This window comes from Tamandua tetradactyla, chromosome 7 (genome assembly GCF_023851605.1).
Source record: "Tamandua tetradactyla isolate mTamTet1 chromosome 7, mTamTet1.pri, whole genome shotgun sequence".
Classification (NCBI taxonomy): domain Eukaryota; kingdom Metazoa; phylum Chordata; class Mammalia; order Pilosa; family Myrmecophagidae; genus Tamandua; species Tamandua tetradactyla.
The window spans coordinates 113907898-113927267 of NC_135333.1; the positions used below are offsets into that span (position 1 = coordinate 113907898).

The 19370-nt window shown below is 50.5% G+C and overlaps 1 protein-coding gene across 1 annotated transcript; it reads right to left on the reverse strand.

The window, feature by feature from the left end:
• Positions 1 to 334: 334 nt before the first annotated feature.
• Positions 335 to 6623, reverse strand: KRT5 (keratin 5). The gene is made up of 9 exons (XM_077110775.1): positions 5925 to 6623; positions 5154 to 5368; positions 4327 to 4387; positions 4115 to 4210; positions 3359 to 3523; positions 2866 to 2991; positions 2356 to 2576; positions 1512 to 1546; positions 335 to 1034 (listed from the first exon to the last, which is right to left on the reverse strand). Exons 1-9 carry the CDS (start codon positions 6465 to 6467, stop codon positions 706 to 708), a joined length of 1791 nt encoding a protein of 596 aa, XP_076966890.1. The 5' UTR covers positions 6468 to 6623; the 3' UTR covers positions 335 to 705.
• Positions 6624 to 19370: the final 12747 nt, after the last annotated feature.

Here is a 19370-nt window from a genome sequence, read left to right on the forward strand (position 1 = left end):
CATTTTCCCCATTTACAAATTTTGCTTAGCCTATTTATGCTGTTACTTGCAAATTGGCCCACTTTGAATAGTGTCCCCCTCCAACAAAGAGTTCTAGAATCTCTCCAATTGCAATACAACCAACACTCCTGGGAGTGCCCCACCCCCAGACTCCTTCATTGCAGAGGCTTCAGCAGCCTCGATTCATGCCTCTGGGAGTCTCTGAACCACCCCTGTTGGCAAATTCCCTTCAAGGTCATTCCTTTCTCCCTATGAATCATCAAAGGAAGCAATCACATCTGGATGGATGTCTCTGGGTAGCTGTAGACCTTGAAAAAACAATTCTGCACAACAGTTTATATTATAAAAGCATTTTATTGAACACACCCTGGAGGTAAATCAGAACCAGAACAAACTGTGGGGTTGGGGTAGGGATTCTGTTTTAATGGTTTAGACCCTGGAAAGCAACGAACGGATTCTTCTGTCATCAAGGTCCATGTTATAAGGACCTAAAGGCTAATTTGAAGTAGAACATAGAATTGTGACATGGGAGACTAGAAACCGGGGATTGGAGCCTTAAGTGGACCCAAAGGATGTGGTTGTGCAATAGACTCGGTTTAGGCTACTCTCCAGAAAAAAAGAAAACTTGGCTGAGGCAACCACCTAAGAGGCAGTCACCATGGGCTGGTAGCTCCCCTTGGGAGGCAGTGACTTGTTGCTGGGCTCTTAGTTCTTGAAGCTCTTCCGGGAGGAGGAGGTGGTGGAGACAAATTTGACGCTGGAGCTGCTGCCTCCGCCACTGCCAAAGCCCACTCCCACACCGCGGCCACTGCCTGCACTGAAGCCAGAGCCCCCAGCGCTGAGCCCACCACTTAGGCCAACGCCCCCACTGCTGCTGGAATAGTAACTCCCACCGCTGCCTCCACCAAGACCACCGCCGAGCCCGCCGGCGAGCCCGCCGCCGAGCCCGCCGCCGAGCCCGCCGCCACCAGCAAGGGCACCACCAAAGCCACTGCCTCCACCATAGGCAGAGGAGATGCTGTTTGTGACGACAGCTGCAGAGAAAGGAGAGAGAACTTGGTGAGGCCGGTCTGTCCAATTGACTGTACATATCCAACCTATTAGATACTGCCATAGTTCTAGAACTCTACCTAGCCCCTTTTACAGAATGAAAACCAATGAGGCCTAGAAGAATGGTCAGTTAAGTCCCTAACAGAACATTGGAGACCATAGTAGCAAGGCATGGGCCCAGGTACTAGAGAGGGGTGGGATGGGAGGGGCAAAGGAGGGGGACAGGGTTCGAGATGTATCAGGTACTGGGGTGTGCCCTTTAAGAGATAAGAACATGAGCCAAGTTGCTTCTTATCTCAATTTGTGTTCTTTACCTTCTAGAACCTGCTTTTCACTAAGCATATTAAAAATATCCACATATTGGGATGCTATTATCAGATATCTAGAAACAGCACAATTCTGAGTTGGCACCAAATACTCCATAATATCATCATTGTTACTTTCTGTTCAGAGTTACTTACAGATGTTGACTGGTCCAACTCCTTCTCCAGTGAGTCTGATGGGAAGAAAAATTGAAATAAAAGTTGAAAACTCCAAAAAAGGCAGCATCTGATTAACTCCATGGTCATTATTAAAGCTCATTCTATAAGCCAAAAGCTGGCATGCCCCCAAATTGCTTAAATAGAGGAAAAGATGGATATCCAGAGAGACTTTCCAATGAATAGGGCTTGACCCAGAAACAGGTTGGCAGGGGAAGATTGTCCTACAACCATTCTATGGAAAGCATGAGTGAGAAGCTGTGGGAAATATGAAAATGCCTAACGTGGTCCTTGCCCTGTAGGAGAAATTCTATGAGAGCGCTCGGCATGGACAGTTATACTTCTAATAGAAAGTAGACAGTGGTCAGTGTCAGAAGATTGACACAAAAGGAATAGTTTGAGAATCCGAAGGTGGGTGAGTTCAACTCAGCTGGAGTCATGAAAGGCTTCTTACAGGAAGAAGTACTTCAATAACGAAGAGAAGTAGAGTGGAAATGGATGTGACAAGGGTACCAAGGTTGAGAGAAGAACATGAGCGAAAGCGGAAAGGGGACAAAGTTCTGGACACATTTGTTGAGTTGCTTAATTGTTTGAAAGAGAGGCAGCAGCTAAGAATACTGGTGGTGAGGGCTGAGGCCAGAAAAGTGAGCTGGGGCCAAATTGTAGGGGATCAGCTCATGAGTAAGACTCAAACCAGATGGACAGTCATCATGCACAAAGTAAAGGTCACTTGTATATATGTTTAACCCCCTGTAGTGGGGAAGAGGCTCCATTTTATGAAATGAGAGCCTTCCTGGGCTCGTGGTGTCAGCCATGTGTGACCCACCTGCACTCCTCGCCCTCCAGCAGCTTGCGGTAGGTGGCGATTTCCACGTCCAGGGCCAGCTTGGTGTTCATCAGCTCCTGGTACTCCTTCAGCAGCCGGGCCATGTCCTGCTTGGCCTTCTGCAGGGCGTCCTCCAGCTCCGCCAGCTTGTGCCTGGCGTCCTTGAGGGCCAGCTCCCCCCTCTGCTCAGCCTCAGCGATGGCTGACTGCAGGTTGGTGCACTAGACGGGCAAAGGAGGGAAGAGTAGGGACACTGTGGCAGCTGAGCTAGGTCTGAGGGCTTTTTTCTGAAATTTTGGGTCCAGGAAACCAGACTACATGGAGCTCCAGATAGAACCTACTACATTTGTCTTGGACATTGTGGATAGCGGAACCTTGAAGCACTAGCATTAGTTTCAGCTCAGAGTGTGTGGATGTAGATATGTAATAAAAATTAAGCAAAACAGAACAAAACAGGTTTCTCTTTTAGATTTCGGACCCCTTCCTGGCGTCCTTTCAACCTCACCCTACCTGCTTCTTGACACTGTCGATCTCGGCTCTCAGCCTCTGGATCATCCGGTTCATCTCAGAGATCTCATGCTTGGTGTTGCGGAGGTCGTCTCCATGCCGGCCAGCTGTCTGCTGCAGCTCCTCGTACTGATGCCCCGAGAAAAGGGGAAAGATTCAGCTTATATCAAGATAGATGGCACTTTCCCAGAGTTCACAGGCAGTGAGTTCACCAAGAAGTGGCAAGCAATGTAGTTATCTGGAAGTCTGGGACTGGTTTAGGCTTTGTTAAGGTGGACCTGGTCTTAGACAATTTTCTCTTTAGTGCCTTTGGTTCCCTAGAGACACTGGTGTGAGATTCAGAGTGAGAGTCTCATCAAGCTTCTTGGATTTCTGTAGAAGTATATATACATGGCTGTTCCCAAAACTTATCCCAAGTGGCATCACCAGGTTTCAGGAGTTCCCATTCCAGGCATATGGCCATCCCCTCCCTCAGGACGTTCTCCTCAGCACCCACCTTGGTCTGGTACCAGGATTCGGCTTCCGTCCGGCTACGGTTGGCTATCTCCTCATACTGGGCCTTGACCTCGGCGATGATGCTGTCCAGGTCCAAGGAGCGGTTGTTGTCCATGGACAGGACCACGGATGTGTCCGAGATGTGAGTCTGCATCTGGGACAGCTCCTGCAGGGAGATTTGAAGCCAGTCATCTGACTGTTAGTGCATGTCATTTCCATTCAACTTTCCTCTCATGTGGGTGTCAACTTGAGAAAAAAATAGCCATTCCCATCAGAACATCAGATAAATTGGTTGAAAATCCAAACAATCACTTAATCTACTTTCACAATTTTGAGTCTCCAAGAAACCTCTGCCATGGAACCCTGCAGACTCAAGTGATCTTAGGTTATAACCTATTTTCAATGAATCTGTTTTTATAGCCTACCATGCCGGGAGGAAACATAGAGGAGATGGGATCCCAGGAATGGAAGACGGCCAAAGAAGATGTAATTGGGCCTCTAATAACTCACTCTAAACTTCACTCTGCTAAATGATGGTTGAAGGGGGTCTTCTGCTTTCCATATGACTTTTTTTTTCAAGATTAGTCTTATTATTCCTTACAAGCAATACTAAAGGGGTAGGAAAGACCAAGCTCCAGAGCTTAGGAAGCACCAAAATTCACTTAATGCTGGGGAGCTCCAGCCACCCAGGACCCCCATTTCTGACAGTGCTCCCAGTGTCCATCTCTCTGGGTCCTAAGCAGATGGCATTCCTTACCGCCTCAAAGAACATCTTCAGGAAGTTGATCTCATCCATCAGTGCATCAGCCTTGGCCTCCAGCTCCACCTTGTTCATGTAGGCGGCGTCCACGTCCTAGAGAAACAGGGATGATTGGCGCTGGACCAGATCCCCATCCTGACTTAAAAATGAACTACTCCCCTCTAGGGAGCACAACCACAGCCTATAGGTTCGCTTCTATCCCCACGTACCTTCTTCAGCATCACAAACTCATTCTCAGCAGTAGTGCGCTTGTTGATTTCCTCTTCATACCTGATGGTTAAAGGAACAGGAAGCACGGATCAGAGGCCAAGGGACAAGTGAGGCCTGGAGTCTTAATTGCACAAAATCAGCCGTGGGTCTGCTTCCCCGCTGGGGAGGAACTTCTCACATCTGACAGACCAAGAAAGGGGGCACTGGAAAGTGTGAGCCCCTGGACAGATTTAGAGCACTTTTTTCTCTGTCACCATCCACCAGATAGATAATCATTTCTATTGTTGCTATAATTTAGTTGCTTCAAGAATATTCCTATAGGAAAGCTGTGGTTTCTTCTCCATCTCCATGTCTAGCCAATTTCTCTAGTGCTTTTCCCAGCTCTCAGAGCATTAAGAAAATCAGACAAACAAAATCTAGTAGTTGGGCTAGGACTAAAGAAAATATAAGAGCCACTTAAGCTGGGTTATTTCATTGGTTCCTGCTTTGGGAGAGAAGCCTTCAAAAAGCCTTTGTGTGGGCTTTGAGTATACTGGGGAGAAACACCCCAAAAAGCAAGGATGACATAATTGCACATTTCACCAGGTGTGGGCCTCCTTGCTCTGGCAATTGGCTCGGTGCCTTGCAGAGGGGCAGAGCCTGGGGCTGGAATTTTCTAAACACAGTCCCGGATTTTATTTTATTTCTTAGTACTTTACGTGTCCACAGAAGATTTATGCTTCCAACCCGTGGCAAAGGCATTAGGAGGTACTCTGGTTGTGAAGCCTATCTGCAGCCAAGGAGACACTGCTCACCCCCCACCCCCACCAGCATGCTCCCAGCTCACTTGTTCTTGAAGTCCTCTACCAGGTCCTGCATGTTCCTCAGCTCTGAGTCCAGGCGGCCTCTCTCCCCCAAGATAGTATCCAGATGCCTCCTGAGGTTGTTGATGTACTGCTCAAACAGAGGGTCTAGGCTCTGCTTCACAGTCTTGGTGCCTTGCTCCTGGAGCAGGGTCCATTTGGTGTCCAGAACCTTGTTCTGCTGCTCCAGGAAGCGCACCTGGAGAGAAGCAGAGAGTTTGAAGATGGAGAAGACTTAGACATCATGATTCAATGTTTCATTCACCCCTTTTCCTTCTCATCTCAGGCTGTTCACCTAAACCATCTCATGTGAAGTGCCTGGTCCGGGGGGAGGCACCTACCACTCATCCACTCATCCAGGGGAGACAGGAAACGTATCCAAGCACAGAGAGCCCTGGGGACAGCTGGTTGGAGGGGTGGCAGCCAAGTCCCTCAGGCTGCTGCCCACTGAGCTCATCTTCCTTTCTATGCAATTGGCCCGTTACATGATGCGCAGAATTAATGTCTCTGCTCAGCAGTAATCAAGGAGCCCTAACACCGTAATCTCCAAACTTGGAAGAAATAAGACCCTCCCTTCCAAGCTCCCCGTCTAATTAAGAGTGTGGGCCATGGGTCTAGGACACAGAAACAAATGGAAACAAATAACGGCAAAACACCTACGATTTGCATAAAGGTAGAAGTATCTTCCCTCTTCCCCCTTTCTTTGGCATTTCTTCCAGACTCACAGTGGTTTCGTTCAAGGGGTCATGTCTCACCTTGTCGATGAAAGAGGCGAACTTGTTGTTGAGGGTCTTGATCTGCTCCCGCTCCTCGGTCCTCACCCGCTGGATGGTGGGGTCGATTTGCAGGTTGAGGGGAGTCAAGAGGCTCTGGTTGACGGTGACCTCTTGGATGCCTCCAGGGGGGCAGACAGGGAAGCCAGGGCCACCGAAGCCACCTCCAAAGCCAGCTCCGCCACCGAGCCCAAAGCCACTACCAGCTCCACCGCCAAAACCAAATCCGCTCCCGGCTCCACCTCCAAAGCCGTAGCCGCCTCCAGCACCTACAGCAAATCGATTCCTGAAGCCACCGCCACCACTGCTGATGGTGATCCTTCTGGAGCCCCCCATGTTGTGGAGGCTCCGACTGCCAAAGCCACCTGCTCCACCAAGGCTGACCCTGGCAAAGCCACCACCGCCACCCCCAGACCGGGACACAGAGCTGAAACTGGTGCGGGAGACAGACGGGGTGATGGCTGAGGCAGCGCTGAAGCCACGGCTGCCCCCAGTCCGGAAGGACACACTCGATTGGCGAGACATGATGGCTTGTTCCTGGCGGAGCAAGAGGTCTGGGCACCGAGGGCGATGGGAAGTGCTGGAAAGAACAGAGCTCAGGAGGAGGCAGCCGATGGCTCTGTTACCCAGGAACTGCAGCCCCCACTTTTATTGCCTCCAGAACTGGGTTGGGCCTGAGAGCTGTCGAGATGTGAATGATTAAAAGGGCTGGGCATGCCTGGGGGGCAGCCGTGAGCTCACCGTCACACCTGCACAGTGGTGTGGGGTGCAAACACTTTCTTCCTGGCAGGTCCTGCTCACTTACAAATAACCTTGCCTCGCAGTACTGAACAATTGGCAGCGAGTCAGCACTACTGCCGGCAAGTTTCTCTTCTCCGCAGGGGCTGGGGGCTGTGGCCGGGCAGCATGGGGACATTTGGTCAGTGTCCTGGGGAATCCTTAAAAAAACAGGGGTATTGTTGGCCATCCCAGTGCAGTATAAGTGCGCATTTGTCCAATCCACACTTCCAATTTAGGGGACACTCTCTTTCAGTGGGCAGCAAACCCCCACGAGGCAGTGAGCTGCACTCCTAACTCTTTCCCAGGCAGGTTACTGCAGGGATTTCAGCTTTTGGAAAGGCAACCTGTGGCCTGATGTCTGTCTGGGCTATGTGCCAGAGGGAAAAATAGAGTTCAGTTCTTTTCTGAGGAATTTCCTTTCTCAGGGGGAGGCAAAATAATCCCTGAGCCCACTGAGCAGATTCTACTAGTAGGCTTATTCTCCCCAAGCTTCAAAATCAGAGAATGTGGGAAACCCTCAGCCACTGGTATGTATATACCACTTAACTCTCTGCAGAAGCAGGCTTATCCTTCCACAGCTCCTCTTTAAAATACAGCATTTTCTGTGGCTTTTGGCCTTTTTCTTTGCACTCAGCCTAGGCCTGGGGGCCTCACAGAGACTTGGCAAACACAGGGATTCTGTGTGTTCCCTTACAAAATGTCCTGAGACTCAGTCTCACAGTCACGTCTCTCTTCAGGGGAAGCTGCTTTGCCCCCCTTCCTCCAGCCCCCCCACCCAGGTATGTTCCAGCAAGCCCTCAGTTATTCCGCTAGGGAAGAAATGAATCATTGTATCTGTTGATACAGGCTGCAGGCGGTGGCAAACACATACCTGCAGGAGTTTCTAATCTCATCAGTAACATGTTGAGAATCTGCAGGCCTGTTATAACGGCAAGCGGCAATCTTCCCCCTTCCAAGCCTCCCCCTTTCAAGCCGCCCCCTTCCAAGCCACCCCCTTCCAAGCCGCCCCCTTCCAAGCAGTAGGAATTGCTGTGCTTCCTTTAAACTCCAGCCCAAAGTGTCCTTCAGGGCCAAGGGAATGGCAAATGGAATTCTAAGTCTATGGATTGATCGTCCTGCCAGAGAGACAAGACAGAGCACATTTGGGGGCACATTTGGGCGCGCAGGCAGCTGGCATAACAACCTGACGCCATTGCTTCAGAGAGGACCCCGGGGAGACACCCTGTGCAGGGCTGGTTTGGGTGGGCTGCGGGACTAGATGGTCCTGGTTAGGTTTTAGTGATAATCTGTCCTTGTTGGCTGCAGACCTGAGTGGGGCCATTTCTTCTGCCCCTCCCACAACAGAGCGAGGACTCCTGGGCAGAACAGCCCTAAGAGTTGTGGGGGTTACTCCTGAGCTGGGCTGGAGGTAGGGGTGGGGTGGGCATTAAGCCTTGGGTTAAAGGAGGCTGCGTTCTCAGGAGTGACCTTCTCTGCATGCACCCAGGCTCAGGAATCCCTAGTCAGGGCTTTGCCTTCAGTTGGCCCTAAGGAAGCCAAGGCTGTGGGAAAATGAATCGGTGATGAGCTGCGGGCCTGCCGAGCTGGCGACTGCTCGCCGGAGGCCTGTGATGAGATGGCAGCTGACAGACTAAGCCGAGCAGACAGACCCACAGCCAGAGCAGGCAGTACCTGTCTTGAGCAGTGAGGTTCAGGTTGCCTCCCTGGAGAATTTCTGAGACTCTCAGTGATGAATTTTACTGTGTTCACCAATTTCCCTCATTTTTTGCCTTTTGGGGAACAGCTGTGAGTGTCTTGGGGGCACTGCACGTACTGGGAGACCCTCAGGCCCTTCTAGAACAGGTCCAATCTTGAAACAAGTGTCTGGGGACTCCTAGCATTAGTTCTCCCTCTCCACTGAAGGTGGCATGTGCCCACCCTCCCCGCCCCCTGATGCCCACATGCCCCGCCCCCGCCCCAGTACACATCCCACTGCCCTCAGGGAAGGCCCGCCCTCTCTGAGTCACAGGGACACTCTGACCGCCCAGTCGTCCTCCCCCTAGCTGTGTGTGGAAGGAGAAGGCTTGGCAGAAAAGGAATGCATTCTGGCCAGTCCCAGAACAATTAGAGTTTGCCAAGCTTGGGATTCAGATGCCAGGGACCCAAAGTGGGTGAGGGGCAAATAACTGTGGCCAAGATTATGTGGTGCCTCACTCACAGGGGCCGGTCCAGAGCTCTTCCGTCTGAGCTTTGTGGGAATCCTCCTGCAAGCAGGCAGGGCAAGCCCTCCCCCAGGCCTGGACAGGTATAAATATTGGAGTCGACCCCTGCAGGGAACCAGACACCAGTACCGTTGCATTGTGAGAAAGTCCCACCCCAGCCTGGAATTTCACTGTGGCAGGAAGAGAGGGATTACACTGAGCTCACAGAGCTTTCCTGCTGGGCACCCCACAGAGGGAGTTACCGAAACTTGGTAGGACATGTTACTTAGTTTTTCCAGACAGCATTTTCCTCATCAGCAAAAGACACGGGCAGGACTAAGTGATTGCTCGTGGCTGGCCCTTCTGCTCTCCCTATCAGAGAAGTTGCAGCCGTAATATCGCTGGTCTGACCTCCCTCCTAGAGCTGTGCAAAGGATGTAGAGATTGAGCAGCATTTTATAAACAGGGAAGCACTTCACAGAAACCAGGTAACGGCCATGCGTCTATGAGGCAAGGATTAGACCAAACCTGCAATAGTCCCCTTCCTTGGAGCCTCCTCAGAGCAATCATATGCCTTTATTAGAATATACATCTGGTTTTGCATGTGTCCTCTAGGTCTCACAAGATATCACACTCCCCGAGACTGGGGAACACACCTGCCTCACCTTTGCATTTCCCACACATTCAACCCAGCATTGCATGCAGGAGGTGCTCAGCAAACATTTTGAAATAATTGTAACATAAGGTCATCTCTCGCCACTTCTTTCCCAGATCTTTGTGTGAAGCTCTCCCCAGCCCTGGGTTGAGTCCTTGAGTCCTATGCACCTGCTACTGTCTCTGAGTCCCTGTCCAGAGGGTGTCTCTTCTCCTCTTCAGAGCTCAAGACCTCATTCCTTGCACTTCCCTCCACTCCTCTTTTCCCCACTAGCCCTGAGAGCGCTCTACCTGAGCCCCTTAGTTGTTCCTGGGCCTTTTCTGTACCTGCAGGAGCTCACAACCACGCAGCCCCCAGGCCCTGATCCAGCACCCAGAACCCCTGCAGGAGAAAAAGAAAGCTGTAGTAGCCTTGTCTCTGCAGACCTTCCATCCCATGAAGGTTCAGCACAAAAGTTGGGGAGCAATAGCTGAGGCATGAATCACTCTGTTCATTGGGCTTTGGTTGGCAGCCTCATCTGGGAACCCGGAGCCAGCAGGATGGGGAAGGGCAGATGGAGCAGCGCCAGCCTCACAAAGTCCTAGCCTCGGGGAGGAATGGAGGGAAGAATTTTCCTGCCTCCACCCAAAGCAGGCAGCAATCCTGCCCCCACCCCAATGCTGGGTCCCAGCTTTGATCTCAGCTGTATTCTCAGGTTTGTGGGGGTATGGAGGGGCCTTTCCGTCTGAGGATCTGTGGGGCTGGATCCACCACCCCTCCCTAGCACAGTCAATCTAGATGAGGCTTTCGGGTGATGCTGGGAAGACCATCCTGCCCCTCTAGGGCTCTGCGAACCTACGCCAATTCTGAAAACAGACCTGGGTAGAAAGGCCAGTGTCCACAATTAAGCAACCAGACTGCCTTGCCTCACGTGGGCCTTAGAGGGGTGGGGGTGGGAGGGTGCTGCCTGCTGCCATTCCCTGCTGGGGTCATGGTGACATGGGGTCCTGACCCCTTGGAGTTAGGTTTTCTTGTGCAAACATTCATGCAAATTGTGGGTTACAGCACTGGGGCATGTGGCTCCACACTAGACCATACCTTGGTTCTAATCCAGCCCTGGAAATATTCTGGAACACTGGACATGTTGCCCAGCCACCTCTCTGTAAGTTTCCCTGTTGGTACTAGTAGGCAAGTCCCATCTGCAGATGCAGAAGCAAAGAGGTCTGGGCTCTTTGGACGGGCAATGTGAGCTGGCTGGGGCTTAGGCAGGAAGGGTGGGGTAAACATGCAGGGGGCTGCGGGGACAGCCTGGGCCCCCATCCCTCAGATCCAGCAAACAACTGGCACTTGCCAGGCTAGGGCTGCAGAACTGAGCACTCAGCTTCCCTCCGACAGGTCCCTGCAAGTCTTGGGAATGCTCTTCCCTCATTTGAAGGGTGCTTTGCCAAGGGCATACCAAAGGCTTAGAAAATCCCCCTTCGTTGATTGAGACTATGGGTTAGAAATTAACAAATACTTTAATTAGTTAGGGGGACTAAAGAATATACACAGCAAAACCTCTGTGCTTTGCTTTCTCATAGAAGGAGGTTTTATTAACATAATGAACACTTACTTATATAAGGTTTACCAGGTGCTGGGCACTGTCGTATAAGCTTTGCACATATAAATCTAAAATAGTGAACAAAGGACTTTACCTTTTGGTATTTGCTTTGGTCCTTACGTGTGGTCATGAATGCACCTGGTACTCTGGGGGTTTATCCAGCCATTTTCTACAATGGAGAGGCAGTGACATAATGCATTTAGACTTGAACAGAAATGGGATCAGAGGCATGGGAAAAAGCTGATTTACGGTCCTAACCTGCCCCTCGTGTTTCTTTTTCTCCTTTCTCCTTACTATTCCCTCCACAGGAGCCACAACCAGGGATGCAAAGTCTCACTTCAGATCGAGGTAGAGACTGGAGCTGCCCTCTCTCAGGGCTTCTCTTTGGCTCACAGCTTCCTAGTCCTGAGGATGGCAGGGCAAGGGACAAGGGGACAGAGTGCCTTGTTTCTATCTGGCTTTTCCTTCTCTTTTGGGTGAGCTCCAATCTGTCTAGAGTCCTGAGAACTGTCATTGACTTGGGTCTCCCCAGGGAGAAGACTGGCCTTGGAGCTGATGTCAGCATCTAGGTCCTTTCCTCCAGGGTGTTTGCCCGAGCCAGGCTGCCTTGGGTCCCATCACTCTGTGGGCACTGACTGTCCCCATGGGAAATGAATGAAGTGATGGAAATTCCTTCCTGCCCTGCTGCTTTCCCCACCCCCTCCTGTCACCAACTGGCACAAGGAGTAAGAATTCACATGTGACCCAACCCTGCCTGTGTTCAGAATCCCATCAGCCACTTGGCTGGCACTCTAATCAAATCTGTATCCCCGGAGACGGCTTTCAAAGGCTCCCATCTCTTCCATCCATAAACCCCCAGGTTACCATGGCCTTTTAGCCTCCACTCTAATCTGCAGCCAGGTAAAATCCATTCATACCCCCACCTGATGCCTACCCATTTCCTTGCTTTCATGCTAAGAGGGGCTACTAGCTCTGCTGAGTGCTGGCTTTGGCTTTAGTCTTGGCTTCATCTCTAGACTTGACTTCCCTGGTACAGAACTTGAGGCAAAGACCCAAGCCATCTCTTCCAAGTGGGTGAGACATGCATGCCAGTTGCTAGACTTGGCATCTCTCTGAATCTCTGGACTTTCTATAATCCCCAAATAGCTCAAAATATGGGGTGATTCAGTGCCCAGGGTGTGCTTTGTGGTACAACTAAAGATAAGAACAACAGCCAACAGCCATGTGTGCCAGGCACGGTTCTGGATATTTAACTCACTTAATCCTCAGAACCCCATGAGGTGGGTTTATTATCACCCTTATTTTATAGATGAAGAAACTGAGGCCCAGAGAGGGTAAGCAGCTCATTCAAGGCCACCCAGCTGGTAAGAGACAGAGCTTAGGTATGAACCTAAAAGCCACATGTGGCTTCAAGAGCCCAAGTGCTCCACCTTTCCTGCTCCTTGACCCTCAGGTTGTAGACCCATGGCCATGATTTGACTCTGAAGAGGACCCGTCTCAGCAGCACCTCTGGTCTCCAGCCAGCCTGTGAGGGCAGCAGACACAGAGGGCCTCAGGCACCTCTAGGCAGTCAATGCATCTCAGCATCCCCCAACTCCCGGGAAAAAGAGCAAGCTCTACCTTGAATAGAGAAGGGGAATGGACCATTAGGAGAACCTTCCCTCTTTGAACCCTGGATGGGGCAGCCAGGACTCTGGGACCCAACTCAGTGGATTGGAGTCATCCTCTACATTGTGCTTGAGGGTGAAGCTGGGGACCACCTACTTCCACTCACCTGTCCCTTCCCCGGCACCAGACTTGGGGCAGAGACACAGATGAATACTGGTCAGTCTCTTCCAAATGGCTGAGAGGAGTCTGACAGTTGTTTCCTATAACACCTCCAGGTGTGGCCTCCTATTCTGGTTCAATCCTTAGTTCTTCCTTTTATTTCTCATCTCTCCCAACCCACAAATACCTAAGATCAAGACATCCAGACCAGCCCTACAGAACTTTGTTCAAGATGAGGGAGAATGGAGTGGAATAATCCCAGCCTGAAAGTTATTTGGCATTTTTGATCCTCTGGCATGGGCCAGGCTAGCCACTGGCCTCCTAGGGATTAGACCAGCCCCTACATGAAGTTACCCAACTCAGAAGATATTAACCCCATTTTGTTCACATATGTAGGATCATTTCTTTTGGTGACCCTGGACTTCGTTTCCTAAAGTCCTTCTTTGAAACACCTGGCTATTGAGTGCCTACAATATGTGCCTGACATCAGGTTAACACTGCATTCATTGTCTTATTTACCATTCACATAACTCAATGGTGAAAAACACCACAATTTCTCCACTTTCTGAACCTCAGAAAGGAAATACATCTTATCTGAGGTCATACAGCTAATAAGTGTCAAAATTGGAATTTAATCCCAGGTCTGGCTGTTCCTAGAGTCTGTGCTCTCAACTAATTCACAGTGGTGGTGCTAAGGGGCTCTTGAAGCGCCCAGCACCCCCATAATCTCCATCGGCACCTCCAAACAGCAAAGCCATCTCCAATAAATGGACCACTGAAGCAAAAACCGTGTGCTTCTCTGCAAATCACCACCTTCTGCTAACCAGATGGCCACCCTGAAACCCCAAGCCCTACCCATGCAGATACCACGAGTGCCATCCACATCGACATGCCTCCTGCAAGATGGAATGCCCCAACTCTCTAGATCTATTAGGCCCGAGTGCTCTCCACTTACCCAGCAGCCTCCCTAGTCAGTGTGTGTGCCAAGAAGTGAACAAAAGCTCTTATTCATGATAACCTCCCCCCAACCTCTCCATGTCTGCTTCCATCCTCAGTCACCCAGAAGTCCCACCGGTTTCTGAGGCTGTCCCAAGGGCTCTCCCTACCCATCAGTCTCCTCATCCTCCAAGATGCTCTGGAAGGGACAGCTTCAGTGGCCAGGGCTGGGAGACACTCAGTAGCTCTCAATGCCTTGCAGCCAGAGAGTCATGACCTGTCCAACCCTCTTGGGCAATCTCCAGCTGCTGGCTGCCCTGGGCATCCCTGAGGGTTAGGCCCCCTCACTCTGGCGTCAGTGTTGGCCTCCTGCAGGTTGGCACACTGCCCTCAGCAGACAACAATAACATGTTATGGTCTGCAAGACCTCAGACAAAACATGGCTCTATTGTTCTGCGTCCAGAAAATTATCTCACACCAACCCTGAGAACTGAGGTTAACCCCAGGCTCTTGGTACAGCTTGCCCCTCCTTTGTTCAAGAACACACAGTAGCTTCCTATTGGTCTTATATTCAGCTCCCATTCTTCTGTGTCTCTTCCTCACCATGCCTTCTCCCTTACCATCTGTTGTAGGCAGGATGATCGTCCCCTAAAGATGTCCATGTCCTGGTCCCCAGAACCTGTAGATATGTTACATTACATGGCAAACTGGAAATAAGTTTGCAGATAGAATTAAGGTCATGAACCAGCCAACCTTAATATAGAGAGATTATCCTGGACTGTCTAGATGGGCTCAGTGCAATCATAAAGGCCCTTAAATGTGAAAAAGGGAAGCAGAGAAAGGAGTTAGAGTGATGCCAGGTGAGAAGAAATTGACCTGCTGTTGCAGGCCTTGAACAAGAGAAAGAGAGGGGCCCAAGCCAAGGAATGTGGGTGGCCTCTGGAACCTGGAAAAGGCAAGGAAATAGAATCCCTCCTAGAGCCTTCAGGAGTGCAGCCCAGCCAACACCTTGGCTGAGGCCCAGTGAGACCTATTTCAAACTGTAAAATAATGTTTGTGTTGTTTTAAGCCACTCAGTTTGTGGTCATTTGTTGCAGCAGCCATAGGAGATGAATTGACCATCTCCATGCAGACTCTGCTCCTCCACTCTGTTCACCCTCTCCCACTTGCAAGACACCTTTCTCTGCCTCTATCCAGCTCTGCCTACCTCTTCTTCCTCCCGAATTCTGCTCCTCACAGCTCCCCTACAAAAAACTGCCTTCACTCTGTGGCTGAGGGGGCTGAAAGTCGATCTCCGGTGTGGCTAGCTCTTAATGGGAGTGAGCCACCAGGCCATGACTGCTCCACCCTGGGGCTTTGTCTCTTAGGGGGTCCCAGTCTGCCAGGTGAAGAGCACCCACCTTGCCATGTTTCATTCTGGTTTTCCGAAGGGATTGGTCTCTTGGCTCAGTGGCCTCATCTCCTGGCCAGCTGCCTCTGCCCACTGCTGCCTCTGTCCACCTTGGGTTTTTCCCACCATCACCTGCCACCAGCTAAGGTTCTTATGCTGCTGAGACCAAGAAAAGCAAATGGCAGTTTTTAGGAAGAGTCTCTGCCAACTGGTGAAAAGGTGCCTACCCTGGAACAGGCCACCACCATTGGTCTCGCCCTGAGGACATTGGTCTGGTGGACAAATGGGGACATTTACCCAGTGGCCCAGCCCCTTGCAGGGGAGGCAGTGGAAACCAGCCCCATCCTTTCCCCCACACAGTAACCAGAGGGCTTATCCCTGGATGAAAGGATTGGGCTCCATCCATCTCCCAAGCCCCATAGATGGCTGGCGGAGAATAGACAGTGCCCTTTGCGTTAGAATTTTGATAGAGGAGAATAAGAGCATACCTAGTAGGTTTATCTCATAATGACCTCAGCTGGGAGCACAAGTTAAAGGAAAAGTCCTTCACCTGAAAAGAGCTATGGGCTGTGCAGGAATTCTGCCCTCCCCTTCACCCTACACCCTCTCCAGGATTCCCGTATATGACCTGCCTCCTCTCCATGTCCTCCAGGGAAATAAGCATATGTAGGTTATGGTTCTTGCACCAGTGGCGGAGAACTCAGATGCAAACGGAAGATGTGGCCCATGTGCTATCTTGTGTTGGCTCCCTGCAGAATCCAATCCAGCGTGGCTATTCTACACCTAAGCACTGGGTTCGGATTAACATATTGGGCCGCACCTCGTGAGTCAGTTGTCAAGCCCTCCAGCACCACCAGGTAATTACCCGCCTCGGTTTGGTCCCAGGATTCAAGTGCAGCCTCAGGCTGGGCAGCAGGCTGGGCATGCTCTTCCTTCTCACCTGCTCTGGGCTGCAGCCGTTTCCCACAGGCATCTTCATGGGATGTCCAAGGCAGGGTCTGTGCATGAAAATCTGCTGAGGACTGAAGAAAGGAGCATCTTCTCTTCAGTTTCACAGAACCTGCATTCTCCCCGCTCTCATTCGTCCTGCTCCCAGCGACAGAACTGACTCTCAACCAACCTCTGGGGCTTCTCCCATCAGGTGCCTGGCTGGGCACCTGGGGACGGATATCGGCCAACAAGCCCACCTGGTCCCGTGCTGCTCAGCCCGCCTTTGAGAGCATGATGGGCTCTTGTCTCCCTTGTCACAGAATCACACTTCTCTTGTTGGGAGGCACCAGAGAACTTTATGGCGCTTCCCAGAAGAGGGTCAATCTGTCTTTGCCTTCAACAAACTTTTCTATATTTTGAGGCACGTCTTAGCCCCCTCTCCCTTCTCCTCTGGCTCCGAACACACTGTATCTAGGGAAATAGTGTGATTGTATCCCTGCACCACAACAGCATCTCCAGCCCTTCCCTCCTCATGGCCCTCGGGAGCTGTCTACAGCCGTTGTATACAACACAAACCCGGGCTGGGTTTTCTGACTCCTCCAGCCAGGGCTTCTTTGTCCCTCTCTAATATTCCTCTGACTCCTTAACTAGTTCCCCAACTACAGTTATTTAAATACCACCATGATTTTGCCCATACCCACAAGCAGCCTATATTTTTACCTAGTATATTTATTTTATAAGGACACTGTTCACTACTGAATTACATATTTGTTCTGACACACACTAAAATAATGCCATGACTGTAAAACAAACTTGTGACCCACAGCCTGCATGATTGGGGGTGACAGCCATGGGATGCTGTCTCTGCTTTGGGAGCACTTTGGAAGGAAGGAAGCTCACTTCCTCGGCCCCTCCCCACTGACCCCGTCCCTCTTCGGAGCTTTGGTCCCCAGATTCCTTCTTAACACGGCTTAAAGGGGCTAGCTGGAATACAACCCCCCCTTCTGTTTCCTGGTCCCTGCATTAATTCACCAGCTCAAGAGGACAGGCCTTTGCACTCATTCTCTCATTTTAGACCTCATCTCCCAGTACATAAGGAGCTCCTTGCTGCAGGGAGACTGAGGAAAGGGGTGGGACAACGGTCAGTGTCTGGGTCGCTTCCCATCTTCAGAACATCCAGCTGTGAATGTGGACAAGCAGGTACACCGGGTCCGGAGTCAGAGAGGTGGCGAGTCAATTTCTGTAATTATAGGATCAAGTGTGTGAAAACCACAAATGAGCCCTTAAAAAGTCAAATTATAGTCCTTGGAGGGTGAGAAGGTGAGTGTAGCAAACAGCAACCTCCAAGCAGTCAAAACAACCAGGGATGCAGGAGGCCGGGCCCAGGTATGTGCGGGTAGATAGATCCCACCCCACCGGTGACAGGTGGTGCCTACCTGCCAATGTTTGGAAACGCTCTCCAGAATTTCAGGCAGGACCCAAGAGAAACTGCCAGAAGCCTTCTTCCCTCAAGACATTTGCCCTTCAACAGGGCTCTGGGCTCATGACAATGGCCACACCGGCCACCCTCGCAGGACGGCCCTGACCACGTGGGCATTTAACCCATACATGGCCTTGACGGTCTCGGGCTGTCCCTGCCCATCCATATGCTGTCTCAGCCTCACCCTTACCCTCCCAGCCACTTATTGTTATCCCCAGAGTGTCCCCAACTTCTCTGGAAACCCTAAGGGCCTTTGCTGCTAAAGCTTGGTTATGGGTTTTCAGGTGCAGAACCTAAGACACAAGAGGGAGACAGTAAAATGTCCTCTCTCCCCTGTCCAACATGTCATCATGGGAGAAGGAGAGACCATGGGCTGCCACTACGATGTGGGACTCTGAGAAGTCCAAGAATACCTTGTTTGGACCTCACTTACCAGGTCATTAGGAGGGTTTAATTGTCACAGTTCATGTAACAGTTTGCAAGCTTAATTTATAACTTTTAAGTAGTATGTGGGCCTCCATTTGTGCTCTTGTCCCAGGCCCCGTGTGAGCAGGAACTGGGACTTCTGCCCCCGGCTGCACCCCTTGCTTCCTGCCTTGCCTAGGGCAGGGACTGGTCAGGAGGCCTCTCTTCTGGGTGCTAAGAATGCAAGCTGGCTGTTGTGAGCCCTGCCCTGCTCCCAATTCTCAGCCACAGCTGAGGCCTCAGGGGAGCCCCTGAAGAAGAACGCAGTGGGCCGGGCTCTGTATGTCTGGGACTTCTCACGAGCCAAAGGAATCAGCAGCCATTGCAAATCAGAGCTCACTTTATTGTTCTGTTCATCGTCTGGCACTCCACTCTCCAAAGTTGTTGCCACTAACTACAGATGGCTCTTGAACATTTGAAATTTGAGTACTCCTAATTTAAGTGTATTGGTAAATGAAAAATACATACTGGATTTTGAATACCTAGTATTAAAAAAGGTTGTAAAATATATCATTAATAATTATTATGTTGTTTACATGTTGACATAATATTTGTATACATTGGGTTAAATATAGTATTAGAATTAATTTCAACTTTTTGTTAAGTGTGACTACTAGAAAAATTGAAATTGCCTAGGTAGCTTGCATTGCATTCTATTGGACAGCCCTAGATTTAAGAAAGTAATGGACAAAACATTAATGATACAGATTAAACTTAAAAACATATTGTATCTGTAGCCATCATATTGTGAGTAGCCCGGCTTGCTGCAATAGAGACAGAAATTCCCTTCTGTTTGCTGAAATCATCAGTTTTTCTTTTAAGACCTTCAATTGATTGGACGAGTCTTCTCTTCTTGTTGAAGACAATCTCTTTAGTTAATTATTAACACAGAAGGAATCAATTGACTGATGATTTAAATCCATGAAATATCATCACAGTAGTAATCAGGCCAGTACTTACTTGACAAAACAAGCCAAGCTGCCACATGAACTAACCAGCACAACGTAGATGCTCTCCCTGTCTCATGTTAAACATGTACCAGCCCACCACTCTCTGACCTCTTTGCTACTCCTCAGCCTACTCCTGAGACCCTGCCCTATGTGGCTTTAGCAGACTGTCCCTCCCCGGCTTTCACTTCCAAATCTGCAGGGCCTCAGAGACGTGGACAAAGACCCCTCTGCCTCCCTTTCTCCCGTCTCCCCTTTGTTCCTTACAGGATGCCTTTTCCCAGTCCATGCCCTTCTCACCTGCTCTAACACTCATTCC